At 47.2% G+C, this 12,979-nt stretch overlaps 1 protein-coding gene across 4 annotated transcripts in view; it reads right to left on the bottom strand.

The window, feature by feature from the left end:
- Nucleotides 1-11,433, bottom strand: part of LOC123428665 — a 40,211-nt gene extending 28,778 nt beyond the window's left edge. For 2 of the 4 annotated variants that reach the window (XR_006622597.1, XR_006622596.1), the window contains exons 1-4: nt 10,842-11,433; nt 10,481-10,543; nt 9,800-9,867; nt 9,242-9,279 (exon numbers count right to left, since the gene is read on the bottom strand). Coding sequence is in view for 2 of the 4 variants with exons in the window: in XM_045112858.1 (XP_044968793.1) it covers nt 9,242-9,279; nt 9,800-9,867; nt 10,481-10,543; nt 10,842-11,187 (515 nt within the window). In the remaining 2 variants the exon portion in view is untranslated. The remainder of the gene's footprint in view (nt 1-9,241; nt 9,280-9,799; nt 9,868-10,480; nt 10,544-10,841) is intronic. The other 2 variants (XM_045112858.1, XM_045112864.1) reach the window with 2 other exon arrangements.
- Nucleotides 11,434-12,979: the final 1,546 nt, after the last annotated feature.

Raw genomic sequence — 12,979 nt, 5'->3', positions numbered from 1 at the left:
AATGGTAGTTTTTCAGTGAAGTCGATGTATATGGATCTAATTAATTCTGGGCCCCTTTCGAGATCGTTGCATATCTGGAAAATTAAAGTGCCACTTTGAATTAAAATTTTCATGTGGTTTGTACACAAAGGAGTTGTACTAACCAAGGATAATTTACTAAAACGGAGTTGGATAGGCAGGTCTACTTGTTGCTATTGTGATCAGAATGAAACTATAAGACACCTCTTTCTTGATTGCCCACTTGCAAAATTACTATGGCGCACTGTTCATATAGCCTTTAACATTAATCCACCAACGAGCATTAATACGCTATTTGGGACGTGGCTCAATGGAGTAGACGTACATATAGCGAATCATATCCGGATTGGGATAAGTGTTGTTTTCTGGGCTATATGGAACACTAGAAATGATATGATCTTTAATGGCAAGAACTTTACTAATTTTTTGCAGGTTATCTACAGAGCCACGTCTTGGATCCGTACGTGGTCGTTACTCAGTCATGTGGACTCCAGGGAGCTTATGGCTATTGGATGCAACCGGTGGGAGACGGTTGCACGGGCTATCTTCAGCCGATTTGGATGGCAAGCTAATTATAGGCTAGGTGTATAGGCATCGTGGCCCTATTTTAGTGTTGCTGCAAATGGCAGATTTTACCTACCTTTACCTTTTGTTTTCATTGCTCACTTCGTGAGTCACTTCGTGAGACTTTTGTGGACCTAAGACTTCGTTTTTGTTATACTTTAATAAGATGGTTGCATGCATCGATTGATGCAGAGGCCGGGGGCTTTGTTCCTCCTTTTCAAAAAAAAAGAAAAAAAAACTTTACGATGTTGCTTTCAAGGCAGAAGGAGAAATCAAGAAGGCCAAGGCTACTCGACCCCATGCACACTTCGACGACCAAGCTCCAAGACGGCTAGCATTAGGATAGTTCCACCAAGATGTCCAAGCCCGACGCGATGATACTCCGAGATGACGCTCCAAAGTTCGACTTCACCGCCATCCCGCTTGGTCATGGCATTGAAGATGCCATGTCGAGCATGACTTTTTCTAAGACAAGCATCGACGACTATGACTATGGACCATTCGAGGACCATACTTTGGAGGCAAATGACTTGGTGGCGACCAAGGAACAAGCTATCAATTTTGGAGGTGATACTGAGATGGTCAAGCATGGGATGTTCCCTTCGGTCATGGAGGTGAATGATGATGTGCCACCTTCTAGGACCTTAATCCTTGGTGACCATGACGAGATGCTTGAGCATAGGATTTTCCCTTTAACTATGGTGGTGTATAGTGCGACTTAAGGGACATCTGCATGCATATTGAGAGAGCAAGAGTTGACCACTAGCCCCATATATGTCGATGCCCCAATTCATATGTGAGGAGAGCCACCACCACCATGTCACTTGAGTGACTCCACCATATGTGAGTTTTAGTGTGGTGCATCCACCTTGAGGGAAAGAGTGAACCACCACAAGAGTTGAGTGAGGTAGTTGATAGGTCATCTGAGGCCATTTGCAATGCTAACAACTTAACCTCTACCTCTATTGTGTCATGTCCCTTGGTGCCAGGTCTCATGGATGATAACACCCTGATCCTCAACAACTTGCGACCCTCACAAGACAATGGCCATGGTGGAAGAAGATGCACCCCGCACATGGCTCCATCAAGATGATGACGTTGGCCACAAGTGGTCTTTTCCACCACACCTACTTCACATGAGTGGTACTCCCAAGGTAACAAAATAGGTGATGGTAATGTGCATGTCCCTCTAGTGTATATGGATTGCTTGCATGATACTGCCGCTCTTATTACTATGTCACATGCTATTAGGCCTTCTACATGCTTTGATTTGACACCCATCTATGATGTGTGTGATGATGAGTATGATGTTGAGTAACTGTGATATCATGCTACATAGGCCGTGTTTGGATACTCTAACTCAGTTAGAGGTTAGAGTTAGATTCTAACCCTGGACTAATCCTGAACTAACTCTAACCAAAGAGGTGTTTGGATGACAGGGTTAGATTGTCAATAAATGGTGTGGTGGAGTGAAAGAGAAAAGTAACTTTTTCTAGGCCCCACCTAACTCTAATCCAAATAAGCACCTCTTGGGTGGGTTAGTTCTTTTGGATGGGTTAGATGCATCTAACCAACTCTAACCCTCCTGTTTGGATGTTTTGGAGTTAGTTCAGTCCAATCTAACCAACTTTAACTCTAACCCATGGATCCAAACAGGGCCATAGGATATCTTGACATAACTTCATATGTCATATCATGTTTGATAACCCTCTTGCTTGGTTATATGCTATGAATGAGATTCCAAATTCAAATCTTTGCAATATTATCGTAGTGAAAATGACATCCCCATTAAAGTTAACTTGATTTGTGAATATAGCATAGATGACAAGCTTTTGGTCTATGGTATTTCCATATCTTGTGATGATATTGTCATGCTCACTTTGCATCCTTTGAGCAATTCCCTTCATATGTCATGGCATGAACAACTTGCTTTGGACAAGCATTGTTGTAGATGTTGTTCAATTTCTCCTTGTATTACTTCAAGTATTTGTCTTGCTTGCAACCATGCATATACTATTGCGCATGAGGACGCCCCCATACTTTCCTCATACATGTTAGGTTGCTCTATCTTTTACTATGCATGCTCCCATAATTGTGTGCCCAATATGCTTTACACTGATATGAATGCTATGCATATTAATATTGATGCATCATATACTAGATACACCTTGTGTCCTCATTGTGTTGAGTATAACAACTATCATTGCATGATGGATGACGTATTCTTGTATCATGCATCAAATTTATTTGACCATCGCATATCTTGTGCTAACTCCCTTGCGCATACACATCATGATGGATGATGTGTACGTATACCACATGCCCATATTCTTTCATTTGTGTCCATGTGTAGGTCATCACGCTTGATGTCAACTTCCCAATCCCATGAGTTGATAAAACGAGCTACATTTGGAGTCTGAGGCCGTATACCGGCCTAGGGGTCCTGTGCCAGCTTGATGGGCCGCCTTTTGATGGCCCAAGGCAACCCTGGGCCATGGCACCATCATTGATGTCACACAACTTTGATCAGACGACTATCAATTGTTAGGAATAAGCAACTTGTATTCCCATGAGGCCATAGGCCGGTATATATACATGTACAGGTGGTGGACTATATGCAGGAAACCCCTTATATATTGGGATAAATACAAAAGGGTACATGAATTATATTATAACTCTAACACCCCCCATCAAACTCATGGTGGATGAACAACACTGAGTTTGGAGAGATAAAAGCCATGTTGTGTTCTAGTCCGGGCCTTCGTCAGGAAATCCGCCAACTGTAACTCGAAAGGCACATACTGAAGAGCAATGACCTGATCCTGCACACCAGCGCGCACATAGAAAGCATCAACACCAATATGCTTGGTGAGCTCATGCTTCACAGGATCGCGCGCAATGCTAATAGCACATGTACTGTCAGATAAGAGTAGAGTCGGTGTAGTGACAGAAACACCAAAATCCTGAAGTAACCACCGTAACCAAGTCACCTCTGCCGTCAAAAGAGCCATCGCTCGCAACTCAGCCTCTGCACTCGAACGGGAAACTACAATCTGTTTCTTCGTCTTCCAGGCAATGAGAGAACCACCAAGAAAAACACAGTAAGCAGAAAGTGAACGGCGATCTGAAGGATCACTAGCCCACGTATCATCCGAATAGGCCAGAAGCTGTAAAGAACTGGAGCGGGGAAAGAATAGACGGTGAGAGATCGTGCCCCGAAGATATCGGAGAACATGGAGGAGATGACTATAGTGAACCTATGTGGGAGCGGAGACGAACTGACTCAGAATATGAACCGGATAAGAGATATCCGGACGAGTGACAGCTAGATAGACAAGACTGCCAACAAGATGACGATAACGCGTCGGGTTAGGCTGGGGATCACCATCAGTAGCACGGAGGTGAACATTGAGCTCCATAGGAGTCTCAACAATGCGGTCGTCAGTAAGAGCAGCACGAGCAAGAAGATCCTGGATATACTTTTCCTGGGATATAAAAAAGCCATCAGAAGTAGAAGAGACTTCAACCCCAAGAAAGTAGCGAAGAGGTCCAAGATCAGACATAAGAAACTGCTCACTAAGACGGGCCTTTACAAAGGCAATATACTCGGGGTCATCCCCAGTGATGATCATGTCATCAACATAGAGAAGAAGAAGAGTCCGACCACGAGGAGAATGGTGAATAAACAATGCTGGACCATGAGCACTCGTTGAAAAACCAGCGGCAATCACCACAGAGGCAAAACGCTCAAACCAGGCACGAGGGGCTTGCCTAAGGCCATAGAGAGAGCGACGAAGACGACATACCATGCCATCAGGAACAGAATACCCAGGTGGTGGCTGCATGTACACCTCCTCACGCAGTTCACCATTAAGAAAGGCATTCTTAACATCAAGCTGAGATATAGACCAGTGGCGTGCAGAGGCCACGGCAAGAAGTGTACGAATAGTGGTCATATGGGCCATAGGAGCAAAAGTCTCGTCATAATCACGACCATGCTCCTGCTGAAAACCACGAGCCACAAAACAAGCTTTGTGACGCTCAAGAGAACCATCAAAGCGAGTCTTAACCTTGTAAATCCACTTACAAGTGATGGGACGGACTCCGGGAGAAAGGGAAACAAGATCCCACGTACCAGTGCGTTCAAGAGCAGCAATCTCCTCTGCCATCGCAAACTACCATTCAGGACGAACAACACCTCACGATAGGAAGTCGGCTCAAGAACAGCAACACCAACGGTGGGAAATCCAAGGCGATCAACAGGCGGACGAGGGCGAGAACGCAAGGCATAGGGAGGCTGAGACGAGGATGACGACACATCCGCAGAGGCATCCACATGACGTGAACGACGAGTGTAACACTGAAGAAAAGATGGAACAATGCAAGGGGGGATCGCCAAGGCAGAATCGGGGGGTGAAGACGTAGAAATCACCGGAGATGAAGGTGCAGAATCCGGTGACATGCCAGGAGAGGAAAACGTGGGAGATGGTGGTAGCAAATCGACAAGAGGTGGAGAAGCAAAGGGAGCGGAACGAATAGGCAAAGGCTCGACGGGTGTGATAGGTGTGTCAGGAAAAGTGAGGAAAGAGATATCCTCCACTGAAAAGGTCGAGGAAGATGGGCATGGGTAGAAGGGACGAGACTCATCGAAAGTCACATCCCGAGAGATACGCATCCGACGACCGATAGGATCCCAACAACGATAGCTCTTATGCTCATCACTATAGCCTAAGAAGACACACTCAACAGACTGAGCGGTCAGTTTAGTGCGTTCGCGGGGGGCAAGAAGAACATAGCAAACACAACCAAACAAGCGAAGCATCAAATAATCGGGAGAACGATCAAAAAGACGCTCGAAAGGAACACCACCCTGTAGAGCAGCGGAAGGCTGGAGATTGATGAGATAGGTGGAGGTGGAGACGGCCTCAGCCCAAAAATGAGGCGGGAGAGAGGCAGCAATCATAAATGCACGAGCCGTCTCAAGAAGATGATGATGCTTGCACTCAGCCATGCCATTCTGAGCGTGAGCACCAGGACAAGAGAATTGAGAGAGAGTCCCTTGCTCAGCAAGAACACGACGCAACATCTTAGAAATATACTCGCTAGCGGAGTTAGCACGGAACACACGAATGGGAGAAGAGAACTGAGTATGAACCATGGCAGCAAAACGCTTATAAATGGACAACACCTCACTACGAGAAATCATGAAATAAAGTCATGTGTAACGAGAGAAGTCATCTATGAAAATAATATAGTATTTATGACCCCCTTTCGAAGCGAAGGGAGCCGGACCCCATACATCGGAATGAACTAAATCAAAAGGACGCTTAGACACTGACTCACTATGTGGATATGGTAACTGAATCTGCTTGCCAAGACGACAACCCTGACACTCTAAAGAGGCATCTCGTGAGACAGACCCCAGAAGACCTCAACGAACTAACGACGACAAACAAGAACCACACAGATGACCAAGTCGATGATGCCACTGCTGGAAGGAACCAGTAGCCGAGGCGACCAAAGCGGAAGAACTGGCGATAGAGTGGGCAGCGGAAGGAATATGAAGCCAGTCCAACTCCCAAAGACCCTCAGAATCACGGCGGCGAGGACCAGCCCCAACCAGAGTGTGTGTGCGACGGTCCTGGACAGAACAAGAGTCAAGGTCAAGGATGACACGACAACCAGAATCAGCAAGTTGACCAGCGGAAAACAGATTCATGGTAAGTCGAGGAACATGAGCAACATCAGGAACGGAATAAGGAGTGGTAAGAGTGCCTCTACTAACGACAGGAAGGGGAGTACCATCAGCGGTGAGGACATGAACAGGAGAATCAAGCGATCGAAGAGAGGACAGAGTGGAAGAATTAGAAGTCATATGAAAGGAAGCTCCAGAGTCCAGAACCCATGGGGATGTACCTGACTATGTAGAAGGTGGTTGCTCAGTGCGGGAAGCCTCGGTCACAGAACCAGCAGTACCCGTCGAGGAAGAACCTGAAGCAGCGAGCAGACGCTTAAGTCTCAGAATATCCTGCTCAGTCAAAGCGATGGTTGAAGCTGTCGAGGTAGATGACGAAGTCGCTGTAGATGATGATCGCGCCTTGCGCAAGTGTTTCTTCTTCGTGTAGCAGTGGGACTCAATATGACCATCATTGTTGCAGTAGCCACAATGTGAACGGGGGCGACCTGAGCCTCCAGAAGGAGTGGGCAAGAGCGGCGGAGCACTCGAGCGAGAAGGGGTCGGTGCAGCAGGTGACGTAGAAAGAGTCCGAGCAGCGAGCACCGAGGGAACCTCCAGCAAACCAACACCACGTAAGCGAGTCTCCTCAGCACGAATCTCAGAAAGCGCCTCCATGAGAGTAATACAGCCACGGACAAACAACTGAGCACGCCGGGGCTCAAACTCCTTACGGAGCCGAGACAGGAACTCTTAGACGCGATGAAACTCCAAGTTGGCCTGGACAGCCTGGCAACAGGGGCAAGTACGACAACCAGCGGTGCGGAGAGAATCGAGCTAGCGCCAGATAGCAGAACTCTGTGCATAGAAGTCATCAACAGTAGAGTCACCCTGCTGAAGAGCATGCTCCTGACGAATCACAGAGAGGTATAAGGCATCACCAGAGGGCTGATAGCGCTAACGAAGGCGGGTCCACATCTCAGATACGGTAGGAAGGCCCAGAAACTCAGAAGCAAACTGAGGCAGAACACTAGCAGTGAGAACAGCTGCAGCACGAGCATCATCATCAAGCCACTGAGTGTACACAGTCAGAGCACCATGATACACCTGGAGAACCTCCTCATAAGCCAATACCTTCTCATCATAAGCACTCACAGCGGCCTCATCAGCAAGCTTAGCCGCATCCTTTACGGTCTGAGGAGCATCCGCAAGAAGAGCCTGTGAGGTCGGCGGAGTGGGAGCCACGGGAGGAACCGGACATGGCGGACAGCAGACCTCGCTAGAAAGAAAACCCCAGAGGCGGATGCCACGCATGTGAATGCGCATGAAGCCAATGAACTCGGTGTAGTTAGTGCCATCAAAGATCATCGGCAACGAGGAACAGCAACGTAGCCGGATGCAGCAGACATTTTTTTATTATTATTTATTTATTTTTGGAACTCAGTCAGCAAAACGCGTTCGCGTCTGACAGCAGGATTGGAGCGTCAGATCTAGCGAGGAATCGTCTGATGGGAGGGAGTCGCCTCGATCTGGTCTTCTGGTGGGAGCTGCCTCGATCTGATCTGGCGGCGGCTGGGGCGACAGCGGCTGGAGACGCGGCTGGAGGCGGCGGAGGCTGGAGACGCGGTGGAGGTCGGCAAGATCCAGCAGAGGACGGCGGGATCCGGCGACTTCGGTCGAGAGGCGTCGATCTGGAGCAGCTTCGTTCCAGGTGCATCCAGCGAGAGAGGACCCGGTGGCTTCGTGCGATAGAGGAGATCCCAGCGGCCTTATGCAGAGTCAACAGCGGCCAGGGCGCCCTGTAGCGAAGGGATCCAGCACGGCAGCGGATGGCGACGGGATCCAGCGACTAGAGGGACTCGGGAGCAGCACACGGCGGCCTTCAGGTGGGAACAAAGGCAGTCGCGGAAGAGACAGCGCCAACGGCAGGATTGGATCGGGAGAAGCACGAGTTGCGCGTGCGAAAAATTAACCTAGCTCTAATACCATGTTAGGAATAAGCAACTTGTATTCCCATGAGGCCATAGGCCGGTATATATACATGTACGGATGGTGGACTATATGCAGGAAACCCCTTATATATTGGGATAAATACAAAAGGGTACATGACTTACATTATAACTCTAACATCAATAATTGAGGTGAAGTGGAAGCACACATGTGCAAAGAAATCTAGTAGGCTTTCATCACACACTCCTGATTAGGTATAGTGTTCCTTGGTTTAATAGGTGTGTTCCGCGTTTAAGAACATATTCAATATTAAAAAAAACACCAAAAGGCCAAAATTGATAACACGCCTTTTAAAATGCAAGCAAGAACAAAACAGGAGACATTTACTTACAAAAATATTATTTTCCATGAACACAATCATATTTAGAGTCTCTCTAAATGTGGCCAAAAAACAACAACAATCACTTCATCAAGTCATGCATGGTTCGCAACTCTAAGGGCGTCAATCCAGCTGGTATGGTTCGCAACGCTAAGGGCGTCAATCCAGCTGGTATGGTCCGCAACTCTTTAAGGGTGTTAATCCAGCTGGTATAGTTCGCAAATCTAATACATCTTAAAGTAAACCATGTGGGACTAAACCCACCATTATAAAGCATAGCAGGGTGTTATACTTATGCAGGATAATGGTTCAGGCCATCTCCAACGCAGCGCTACAGATGGGCGCTAGGGAATAAATTCCCAGCCGTTGCTCTCCAATCCCGGTTACATAGTTGGTGTTGGCTGCCTGATTTACAGGCGACGCTTAGGTGGGCTTTTGGTTCAAATTAAATGGTCCAAGCGCCCATGGATTTATTATGTGCATTGGATGTTGCGGCTCTTACGAGAGCGATTCATTTTTTTTCTCTAGTATAAGCTTCTTGTGTCGGAGATGGCCTCAGTAAGACGTTGCACAAGAAAACAAAAAGAAATCTTCTCAATAATAGTTAATGTTTTATCAATGTACTACATAAATCTTAAGAATAAGTAAGGGCCTACCTCTGAGCATGTCCGAGATTCATCAGCTTTTTCTTAACCTGCACATCAATCTCTTTAGCCAAGCTAAACAATGCATTAACTTGTTTTTGACAAAAACTTGAACATACCGACACGGTATAATGAGCCAAGAAAATAACGCAAGAAAAATATAGGCTTCGATGGGGATCACACCTAGTACCTTACACTAGTGAACCCACTGGTCCTTTGTGGTTGGACCAAGTGGTATTACATTTGTGCCTGCTATGGCATGTGTGGCTAGTTTGTAATACCACACCATTATAGTTTGTAAGTAATTAAACCAATAATAATACTCCCTCCGATCCATATTACTTGTTTAGATTTGTCTAGAAGTATCTGTATTACCAGCCATGCAGTACCCGTGTTGCCACAACATATTGACATATTATTGCATATTTGTAAAATCCCAATTTTAAAGCAAACTATAGCAAACGAATTCAGAAAAATTACATCTTAATACATACTTGAAAACATAATGAAGAGCTAAATTTATTTATATGCCCTGGAACCATTTACGAAAAATATTCAGCATGCTTTTACCTGGCAAGGTTGCAAAACATACCCAGTAGAAAGCAAAAAGAGATCATGGCATGGACATTCCAAGTTAACTGCTTCCAATCAGCATATGATTCAATGAATTAGAAAAAATGTCTCAAAATAAAATGTGATTGGATGAACATTTCCTTGCAAACATGCCAGATTTCTAGGTTATGATGTATGCATTTGTATGTATCCACAGCAAGAAACATGGAACCAAGCATATGAAAACGAGAAAATAATTACATTTTTATCAATAATCTATCCAAATCACTATCCTGAAACTTTTTATCCTTCCTCTGCATTGCAAAACAAACAGCTACATAGAAGTTGTATGGTAACAATCTGTTATATCATGACATAAAGCAACTCCAAGACGTTGTGCACCCAAGACATAAGGGTGTTTGTATTGTCCAGTTTAACTAGAGATGGTTGATCTCCTCAGATGATGCAAACTTAAGAGGTAGAGACCATGCGTTACCCAAATGTAATTGTGCCCAGGCATTCAATCGATCCAATATAAGATAACAATTTTGACATGTAGCAATATTACTATTAATTAAATGTATTTAATTAGCTATCCACAAGCCTACATTATGAAATAGTTATCTCAAGTAAAACTACGCAAATAACAAAGTATTAAAAGACATGACACCACATATAAATAGTAACAACAATTCTTACATGACTTCACCTTGGGGTTCTGCATAGCAAGCCGTGTCCTCTCCCGAATCCGCTGGAGCGTCTCTGCACATGCAAGTTCAATTTAATAAGCCATTACCATTTCCTCAAATCAATATGCAACTCTATCTAAGCCATTTACTAGATCAATTTAAACCTTCATCGTTGCAGTTATTCCATGTTTTTTTCTGGAACAGAACATCTACATGAATTTCCTAAAAGGTGGCCGTTGGCATGTTGAGTCCTCACGTTGCTATCACACAGTTTCCACCTACCAGTACCAATCCCTCTCTTTTTCTTCCATTTTAATCAAACATTTCCACACAAGTTACCACTGAAGGTCTAAACTAGGGTGCAATCCTACCTGGGCTGTGCTTTCTGCCCTTGTTCCACGGCGTATTCCCCTTGTTCGCCTGCGATATCCGCATCCGCCTCATCATCTCCCTCTCGTCCACTGCCTCGCCGTCTTCCTCATTCCTCACACCGTCCTCCTCAGTCGGAAACTGGATTTCCACCGTCTTCGCACTGCGGTCCAGGGCCAGCGAAGGGTCCACCTCCGCTATCACCCTGACTGCGCCGGCGCGGCAGCGGGGCGGCCCAAAGCATATCACCCTGCGGCGCTGGGCGTGGGATGCGCAGGGCCACGGGGGAAACTGCGGGAGCAGGGGCCAGGAGGAGACCCAGTAGTAGCCCAGGAGCTGCGGCGCCATTAGACGTTTGTGTTCTTCACGGCGGATGGTTGGCCTAGCAGAATGCCGCCCACGTAGCGAGTGGAGACTTGATAAGAGGAGCGCTGCCGCTGCTGGTGCCGGGCGGATGTAATGGAGGGCGGCTGATGGAAGGATTGGTGCGGCGGCGGCGGCTAGCGAGAGATAGTCGAGCGAATTGGTGACGTCTTATGTGGGGAGAACGTGGATTCGAGCAGGGATAAGAGCGTCTCCAGCCGGGCGCCTCCCCCACGCCATTTTTTTTCCGCCCGCGATTGAAATACGGCCCAATCACACTACGCGAGCCGCCTTTTCATCGGTTAGGGTTAAAATTGACGCCGACAGTCTCAACCCGAACCTAGCGCGTCGGAGACGAACGAGGACGCCGGCGGAAGAAAAACGACGCGTCGGGCCCCTCTCACACGAAAAAAGGCATTTTCTTCTTCGGAACCGCCCCTCGCGCACCACACCTTTTCGCCATCGTGCCGATTCCGGCACCGCCCGCCTGCCTACCGCCGCTACAAAGATCATCTCTTCGTTGACGAACGTAGGGTTCGCCATGGATTCGCCCCTTCCCCTTGCCCCCGCTTCTTGGCGAGTTTTCCCGGCGCTCTGGGCACGTACGCGGCCACGCGTCCGCCATGCCCGCCAGGTGTTCGGCGATTTGCCTCGACAATGGACTCCGATGACGAGGAGGCGTTCGCGACGCTACTGGACAAGGAAGCCGATGACGACTTCCATGATGAAGACCACCTCATGGTCGTCGCCTCTCTGGTCGGCCTGTTCGCGGGCAATGTAGAGCCACGACGAGGTGGCTCGGCGCCGGGCTGGCTAAAGGCAAAGGAGAGGCATCGATTGGAAGGTTATTGCTTACTCTACACCGACTACTTCGAGGCACTCCTCTGCACGGCGACAAAGTATTTCGGCGTCGTTATCGTATGAGTCGGAAGCTCTTCCTGAGGATTGTGAATTCCATCAGGGAGTTCGACGGCCACTTCAAGTGCAAAAAGATTGCACCGGCACACTTGGATTCACCTAGCTCGAGAAGTGCACGACAGCTATGAGGATGCTTGCGTACGGGGCTCCTGGTGATATTCTGAAAGACTATGGAGGCATGACCGAGTCCACAACCATTGAATGTTTCTACAAGTTCTGCACGATGATACGTCAATTTTGCATCATGCTTTTATGTTGATATTTATCGCTTTATGGACTGTTATTACACTTCAGGGTACAATATTTATACATTTTCTCTCTTGTTTTACAAGGTTTATATGAAGAGGGAGAATGCCGGCAGCTGGAATTCTGGCATGAAAAAGGAGCGGGTTTGAGATATCTATTCTGCGCAACTCCAAAAGCCGTGAAAATCAACGAGGAATTATTTTGGAATTTATAAAAAATACTGGGTGGAAGAAGTACCAGAGGGGAGCCACCACGAGGCCACAAGCCTGCTAGGCGCGGCCTAGGGGGCTTGTGGGCTCCCTGTTGGCCCTCTGGCTCCCATCTTTTGCTATAAGGAGGGTTTTGTTCCAGAAAAAATCAAGAGGAGGCTTTCGGGAGGAATCACCGCCGCCACGAGGCGGAACTTGAGCAGAACCAATCTAGAGCTCCGGCAGGGCCGTCCTATTGGGGAAACTTCCTTCCCGGAGGGGGAAATCATCGCCATCGTCATCACCAACACTCCTCTCATCGGAGGGAACTCATCACCATCAACATCTTCATCAGCACCATCTCATTTCCAAACCCTAGTTCATCTCTTGTAACCAATCTCCGTCTCGCGACTCCGATTGGTACT

Source organism: Hordeum vulgare, chromosome 1H (assembly GCF_904849725.1).
Source record: "Hordeum vulgare subsp. vulgare chromosome 1H, MorexV3_pseudomolecules_assembly, whole genome shotgun sequence".
NCBI lineage: Eukaryota > Viridiplantae > Streptophyta > Magnoliopsida > Poales > Poaceae > Hordeum > Hordeum vulgare.
The sequence above is the reverse complement of the archived record's forward strand: the minus strand, read 5'-3'. Positions and strand labels throughout refer to the sequence as shown.